General features: G+C 40.9%; 1 protein-coding gene across 2 annotated transcripts; it reads left to right on the top strand.

Annotated features, from left to right (window-relative positions):
* On the top strand, nucleotides 2,925-7,559 carry LOC109830399 (L10-interacting MYB domain-containing protein-like). Of its 2 annotated transcripts, none has more exons than XM_020397654.1 (3): nucleotides 2,925-3,386; nucleotides 6,137-6,665; nucleotides 6,747-7,559. In XM_020397654.1, the coding sequence occupies exons 2-3, from the start codon at nucleotides 6,366-6,368 to the stop codon at nucleotides 7,446-7,448; spliced, it is 1,002 nt and encodes a 333-aa protein (XP_020253243.1). In that variant the 5' UTR covers nucleotides 2,925-3,386; nucleotides 6,137-6,365; the 3' UTR covers nucleotides 7,449-7,559. The 2 variants fall into 2 exon arrangements, with proteins under 2 accessions (XP_020253243.1, XP_020253244.1); XM_020397655.1 differs by lacking the exons at nucleotides 6,137-6,665; nucleotides 6,747-7,559 and adding exons at nucleotides 4,691-5,044; nucleotides 5,125-5,921 and having other exon boundaries at nucleotides 3,016-3,386.

The raw sequence follows: 8,201 nt of genomic DNA, 5'->3' as shown, positions 1-8,201 counted from the left end.
CTCAACTTGTTGTATGGTACACGTCAAGATAATCGTTATGTTTCTGATAGTATGAGATGAATCCTAAACCAGACTGCCGCAGTTTGCATACAACAACAACAACAACAAAGTCCTTATTCCAAACGTTTTAAGGTGAGGTACATGAATATTATTCTTCCGTTGCGTTCTATTTTGAGCCATCGTCTCCTTTGTCTAAACGTGTATAAGGCTTGAACATTTTTCAAAACCTGATTCCGCCGAAAATTCGCATTAGGACATTGTTAGTGTTAAAACATTGGTGTTGTTAGGCCAAGTATGGTCATTATAGCCATGAGAAATAAAATTGCTGAAAGTAGCGGCACGTAGACAAAAAGTAAATAGGCAGATTCTTGATGCTTCACCCATAATTCTCATGGAATGGGTTCTAATTTTTGAAACTCTGAGAAATGTTGTATTCTTCATCAGAGCAAAGAAACGAACAAGCGCGAACATGATTTCTCTCTCCACATATACTCTACATTTTTCTCTCTTTCTGTGCAATTAAAATGCATTACGAAACCCCTTTAAAACTCAAGCTAGCTCAAACGTATGATCTGAAAGCCATAAGCATGAGGAAGCTCAAGAAAGCCCCAAGCCCAGCGCACCACAAATTCATCGCCTCCTCTCTCCTCGCCTTCCTCTCTACCCTCTCCCCCTTCCTCCTCGCGTACTCCTGATACTCCCTCTTGACCTCCTCTTCCCATTTTGCCCCCCTCCTCCCTCCCTCCATCGCCCCTTTCAAAATCCCCAACCCCTCCCTCCCCCTCACCCCCCTCCCATCAAAATCCTCACCGTCATCTCTCATCCTCCCTCACGTGCCCCGTCTCCTACCCCTGCGCGTCACCACCACCACTCACAGCACCGCGCGCGAGACACCACGCCCAAACGCGAAGCGAGGGTGTCGCCGGACAGGTACAATGGCGCTCGACAGCCGACCGCCGCTCGGCCTAGCACAACGTTCACGGCCCGACCGGTTCGGCCTCGGTGTCCAATCACCGCCCCAGCTGACGGTGAGGTCTCCGGGGTTAATCGCCCATTCCCCGGTCGCACAGCCTGCATCAGGGTGCTTCGCATCGTAATCACCAGCCCTGGGTCGACAGCTGATCGGCAGTTCCTTGCGACTCGGGTCCTTTTCCCCCCACCGGCCCAGCTGCGTGTCGCCATCCTCATCGTGGCTCGAGCGCGCAGATGCTGCACGGCGCGAAGCTGTGAGCGACACCATGACGGAAGGAGGCGTCGGTCTCGAACGCGCGAGAAAAGACGGCGTATGCCCCTTGGTGTATATCGTCGACACGGCCCGATATGCAGCTCGGTGGGTAAGCGCTCAACGCGCCATTTTCTCCTCGGAGACGCCGGTCAAGTGGGAATGACTGAGAGAAGAAGCGGCGACGGGGGAGGCCGCGAGACCAGGGGAGGAGGCCGTGAGATTGGTGGTAGGGCATGCGCCACGTGCGAGAGACAGAGGCGGCGCCAGAGGGTTAGAATCGGAAGGCCGCACGGACGCGCGAGGAGGGAGGACAGGAGGCCTGCTTTACGGCCTGAGCGGCCGCCGGCCCCGTCCATTTTCCGTGAGTTTGGATGAGGACGTCGGAGTGTAGGTCTTCAATTGTAGTTGTATCCATTTGAGAATGAAGAATGAAGGCTTGAGTTTCTGGATTTTGAAGGCGGCCTTCCGTTTTACTTTTTTATAGTAGAGGGGTGTGCATCTTGGGGCTGGGGGCCGAAAAAAAAAACAAAAAAAGTCATCCATTCAAAAGTCAGATTCATCCGTGTTTAATGTTGAACGCATCTGAAAGGGCACGTTCGTTCAAAGTCTGAGAATGTCCATGTCCTGTAGGAATTCAGTGATGGAAGTTAAATTCAAAGGAATAAATGAGATAAATTAGAATTGGGCCAGGCAAAAGTTGAATCTAGTGGGTTGCCGTTTTCGGGTCTTTGTCAATAACTGGATGAAGGATTTAGGTGCTCATCGTACTGACGTCTGAAATCTCATACAAATCTCGTTCACACCAAAACAAGAATATGGTTTCTCTAAGGGCGCGTTTGGTTGCCTCTTTTAGAGGGGGAAATGGGTTGAAAGCCTGTCAAAAGTGTCAGTTTTGACAGGCTTTTTTGTAAAAACGCCTCTAAAAAAGACGTTTTTACAAGTAAGCCTGTGAAAACTGATACTTTTGGCAGGTTTTCCCCTTCCCCCTTATGCAAACAAACAGCCCCTAAATCCCTAGTTAGAGGACGAGAGAGACGAAGAATGAAAATCAAGCGTGCTCCCTTTATTTCCCTTTATTTTCACTAATTTCTCTCGTTACCTCTCCGTTAGAAAAACCCTAGTTAATATTATGTTACTTAAAAGTATGGCTTCCAACATCCTTTATTTTAACAAACGGCTAAGACAAGTGTCCTGATCTAAGAACGTTTAGAAATGACGTTACGGAGGAGGGTCCTAATCTCTACTTAACATAACCATAAAGGGGGAAGGCACGTCAAATTGACAGAATATTTTGATTCACTAATTTGGTGTTAGCTTGGGCTAAAAGGCAAGCTTTGTTGCCACCCCCGTTGTCTCTCATTGCGTAATCTAGCAACTATCTTAATCATAAAAATGGAGTTTGATTAAGAAGGGAAAAAATAGTATACAGTAAACTATTAAGTGCTTTTAGTGGAAGGGATCGCATCTATTGGTGAATTGCGCATCTCTATTGAAGCCCCCTTTAACATCTCATATTCAAAATTTCCAAACCATCAAGTTATTCCAAATAAATATCTACTTTGTCCTGAACTAAGATAGAGATGGATCATATATACAGAAAAGTTATATTAGTTCCATGATCATATTTGGACGTTATGTCTGTAGCTTGTCTGTAAAGCTAGCGTAACGACGTTGGCAGATTTCTTTGGCTACCATTGTGTTTCTCCCATTTTCGTTTTTTTTTTTTCAAAAAAACACGTAACCATGTTTGGGAACTGGGGTGTTTTTTTGAGCTGCCCCTTCACAAAACACAGAAAATCCACACTTTTTCCAAAACACCTATTTCAGGTGTTTTCAACTTTCCGTCTCATTTCCCCCAAATCAAACCCCGATCCCATTTGCTCTCCCTCAACCCTAACTTCGTCGCCTCCGCTCCAAATCGGCGCCGCTCCGACCCTCCAACGCCGCCTCCGACCCTCCGACGCAACTTCCGACCTCGCTGAAGCCTCCGACGAAACCTCCGACCTCGCTGAAGCCTCCGACCTCGCTGAAGCCTTCGACGCGACCTCCACTCCAAATCGGCGCAGCTCCAACCATCCGACGCCGCCTCCGACCCTCTGACACTTCCTCCGACATCGCTGAAGCTTCCGACTCTCCGACGCCTCCAACACTTTCGATCAAGGTCGGTTTTTTTCCTCGTTTATTGCTGAAATAATAACTGTGTGATATTTGTTCCCCTTTTATTTTTAGTTTCTGTGGACCAAAGTATGTGAATTAAAGTAGTAAAACTATCAATTTGGATGTCATTAAAATGAAAAATGTGGGAGATTAGAATGGTGATCTGATTAGGAGAAATCCTGTCAAACTTGGATTTCTACAGTTTGTAAGAATAGCGACTTGCTTGAGCTGCTGGGGTTAGCGTACACTGGAGATTTTCAAAGATTACCCCTCAAAGATTACCCCTCAATTTCCAGTTCATCATTTGTCATTTTCAGACAATTGTTTGAGCTGCTGGGGTTAGCGTACACTGGAGATTTTCCAGTTCATCATTTGTCATTTTCAGACAATTGTTTGAGCTGCTGGGGTTAGCGTACACTGGAGATTTTCCAGTTCATCATTTGTCATTTTCAGACAATTGTTTGAGCTGCTGGGGTTAGCGTACACTGGAGATTTTCAAAGATTACCCCTCAAAGATTACCCCTCAATTTCCAGTTCATCATTTGTCATTTTCAGACAATTGTTTGAGCTGCTGGGATATTTTATTTGATTTTGTTAACAAAAATAACCCAGAGCGGATTATGGATAACACTTTGGTATTGTTTTCTTTGGTAGTGTTTCTGTGAGACAACAAGTCAATAAATGTTATTCGCTAAAACTTTTTCGTGCATGCTCAGAAGAAACGTTGCTTTCAAGAGGCATGTTTTCAGAAACAAATTGACGATATTTTTAAATGTAGTTTATGTTTTTGGTAGTTTTTATGACATATCTATCCATTAGCTTTTGATAATGTTTTTTCTCTCTGTATATAAACTTGAAACTAAACTTAGGTTTGTTCTGATCATTTTCACTTATAATTATTTCTAGGCACATTATTACGAAACACAACTGTTTGTGGTAAATAGATTTTGCTAAACATTACCAAACAGCTATTTTCAATAATTATATAAGTTACTATTATAACATGTTTATTATGTGCATTTAAAATGCCAACTTTTCCAGCCTCTGACTTAGGGCGGTCTGGAATTGTTCTTATAAGGATGTTTCTACTTATTTTGATAAGAAGTAGTTAATAATGATGTTTCTACTTATTCATGTTTCATCCTATGTTGATTCCACAATAAATACATGTTGATTCCACTTTTCATGTGGATAATTTTATTCTAGTTTCATCCTATGTTGTTGATTCCACTTTTTATTTCATTCAAATAAACTCTCTAACGACATATCAATATTCTTTTTGGTTTGATGTTGTTGTGACTGTAATAGATGTCAAGTGAAAATCGTGATGTCAACGAAGTGGTGGAGATTTCCCCTTCTCAAGGAGTGGGGTTTTGGTCTGAAAATGTGGAGCTTTATTTCATAGACTTGATGGTGGAAGAAGTGAAAAAGGGAAATAGGCATACAACTACATTTACTAGATCATCTTGGAAATTCATGGAGCATGAGTTGAAAAAGAAGACGGGGAGAGAATACACTCCTGACCAAATGAAAAATAAGTTTAACCAATTGAGACAAAGATGGAGAAATTTAAAAAGTCTATTGACAGATACGGCAGTTGGGTATACTGTGAGCACCGGTCAAATATCTGCAACGGAAGATGTGTGGACTAAGTTGTATGCGGTAATACTCATTGATTAATGCAATTTTTATTAGATTCCATATGTGAGTTTGAATTCATTATTATTTTTTGTTTTACGTAGACGCACAAGTACGCAAGATATTTTAGAAGGAAGGGTTGCAAAGGTTATGACAAGTTGTGCATCATTTTTGGTGATACAACTGCTACTGGTGATCATGCTCATCCTTCTACTAAAAGTCCTACCATTAGTGAAGATGATAATGGAGAAGAAGGCGAAGATGAGGAAGATGTTGAGTCATCTCGAGCTAAGAAAAAGGCAAAAGTGAACAACAAACGTGTACCGTTGAGCCAACAAATCCAATTAGCAATGGTTGAAGCTTTAACCTCGATGGGAGAAAACTCTAGGAAGAAAATGGAGTTGAGGGAGAGGAAAATGAGTTCGACTACTGCAGATAGTCATGTTAGTGGAGGGAGAGGAAGAAACTCCGAGGAAGAACAAGGAATGGTTCAGTGCATCACTGAACTTAGTGCTCTTCCCGGTGTTGACTCAACTCAGTTTTCCAAGGCCGCACATATTTTGCATGATGATGCATCATGGAGAACCATGTTTTTAGCCATGCCTAGCGAGAGAAAGAAGGATTGGGTGTTAAATCTACCTTGATGTTGTTTATGTTTGTTTCGAAGAAATTTGTATTTGTTTATGTTTGTGTTTGTTTCTATTAGACCAAGGACTTTGTGTGTGTTTCTATATGTTTGATTCTAGTAGGACGACGAATTTTGTGTGTGTTTAAAATTATGCTTGTGTTCTAGTAGGTCGAGGACTTTTGGGTGTATTTGTGTTAGTTTTTGAACCTATATATGTGTATTTCCACAACATTGTTGGTATTATACTTGTTTATGTTGTTGACTTGTGTTTCATGCCTTATGTAAATTTATTCATGCCTTATGTTGTTGACATGTGTATTTGTGTTAAATGTTATTATACTTGTTTATGTTGTTGACATGTGTATTTGTGTTGTTGACATGTTGTTGACATGTTATTATACTTGTTTATGTTGTAAATTTATTCATGCCTTATACTTGTTTATGTTGTTGACATGTGTATTTGTGTTAAATGTTATTATACTTTGTAGGTATGGATGGTAATACAGATATAGATGATTATCAACTATCATCACAATCTGATTCAGACTCTGATTCAGATGAGCAGCAATTTCAAGTGTTATTGACTATTCATGCATTTATGGAGATTAATGGATCTTTTATGGAGCAGCCTCGACCACAAAGGATTTCAAAATTAAGTGGGCATGATTGGGTGATTGAGGTTCTAGGTACCCGGGTACTTGTTTTGACCTCTTCCGAATGAAAAAAGAGGCATTTATTAACCTTTGTGAAGAGTTAAAGAGAATTGGAAAATTAAAACATTCTAGAAACTTGACGATTCAAGAACAAGTAGCAATCTTTTTATTTGTGCTTTCTCATAATGAACGCCAACGTATGGCCGCAGATCGTTTTCAGCACTCACTAGAGGCCATCTCTACATATTTTAAGAAGGTCCTTTATGCAATTTGCTCTCTAACCAAATATGTGATCGTTCCTCCATCATACGATGCAACTCCACCAGAGATATCATATACCACAAAGTATTATCCTTATTTCAAGGTATGTATATATTCCTTCCTACATTAATTATGTGAATTTTTTTACTATCGTTCTAATAGTAATATATATATTACATGACAAAATTGTGTAGGTGCTATAGATGGAACTCATGTTTCAGCTTGTGTGCCGCAAGATAGTCAAGTTCCATATCGTGGAAAGAAAATTGTGCCGACAATGAATATGATGTGTGCTTGCTCTTTTGATATGCGGTTCACATTTGTTATGAGTGGATGGGAAGGAAGTGCAAATGATTCAAGAATTTTCTTAGAGTGCATTAGCAATCCCGCAAACAAATTCCCTATGCCCCCTGCAAGAAAGTATTATTTGGTTGACTCTGGATATACCAATATGCCGGGTTTTCTTTCACCGTACCGTGGAGAACGATATCATTTGAATGATTATCGAGGGCAAAATCTTCCACCGCAAGGTACTAGAGAACTATTCAATTACTTGCATTCGTCATTAAGGAATGTTATAGAACGATGCTTTGGGGTATTGAAAAAAAGATTTCCAATTTTAAGAGATATGCCGTCATATAGTTTGAGAAAACAAAAATATATAGCATTAGCATGTTGCGTTATTCACAACGTGATTAGAATGCATGATTCTGGAGATCCATTATTTGTCGAGTTTGAAAATGAAGATGTCGAGCTTGAAGAAGATGATATGACTGCACAAGAACAACAAACCATACCGGTCAATGTCGGCCCGGAGCACCTTCGTGAGATGTCAAGGTTTCGAGATCGTTTGGTCCAAAGGATGTGGAACGATCGTGGTGGGTAATATCGGGTTGTGTTTTGAAATTAGTGTATATTATATTGTAATGTCACTAAAATACATTTTGAGCCTAATGTATATATATTATCAATGTTATTAGAACATGTTGAACAATTATTCCTCGTTGTTTTATGATGGTGGTGACGTATTAGGCTTTTTCTTCCATTGTACTACAATATGATACGTATACATGCATCCTTACAGATTTGAGTTTGTTGCTTCCTCGCTTTGTTACGTTCACGTCGTCTATATCTTTTGAATCACTCGCTCACCTGCTTCATTACTTCTTGCAGATTTGAGTGTTGCATTACATACTGCCGTTGGCCATAAAACTTCCATATAAATCTACATCAGCAACATAAGATTGATCGGCACCATCCGAAATGTTAACATCTCACAAATTTCTATGCTCCTTACCCAAGCAAAATCTTGGCAGAAGCATGAATAGCGTAGCACGAGGATAATAACACATCAAAATATAAGAAAATTTGAGTACATACAGGGCAAGAAAACTGACCGAGTTGCGCAAAATTACGACAATTATATTCAACCTCTTACAGATCACAATATTTTATCATGCAAGCTTCTAGTATATACAACAAAGAAGACCACAAGCTTTCCCCTTCGTTACACGAGAAAAAAATATCAAAATGATACAATGTACAAGCTTTCAGTCTGGAACCAGAGGCCATTAACTTATCGGCCGGTGACGACGGATGGCCGACAAGTGGTTGGTGGTGGGGAGTGGCAACGGGCGAG

This window comes from Asparagus officinalis, chromosome 2 (assembly GCF_001876935.1).
Source record: "Asparagus officinalis chromosome 2, Aspof.V1, whole genome shotgun sequence".
Taxonomy (NCBI): Eukaryota; Viridiplantae; Streptophyta; class Magnoliopsida; order Asparagales; family Asparagaceae; genus Asparagus; species Asparagus officinalis.
The sequence above is the reverse complement of the archived record's forward strand: the minus strand, read 5'-3'. Positions and strand labels throughout refer to the sequence as shown.

Coding starts and splice junctions, on each gene's coding strand:
- LOC109830399 (XM_020397654.1), top strand. CDS start 6,366: ATGAAAAAAGAGGCATTTATTAACCTTTGTGAAGAGTTAAAGAGAATT. Junction 6,666..6,746: donor AGTATTATCCTTATTTCAAG/GTATGTATATAT, acceptor ATTACATGACAA/AATTGTGTAGGTGCTATAGA.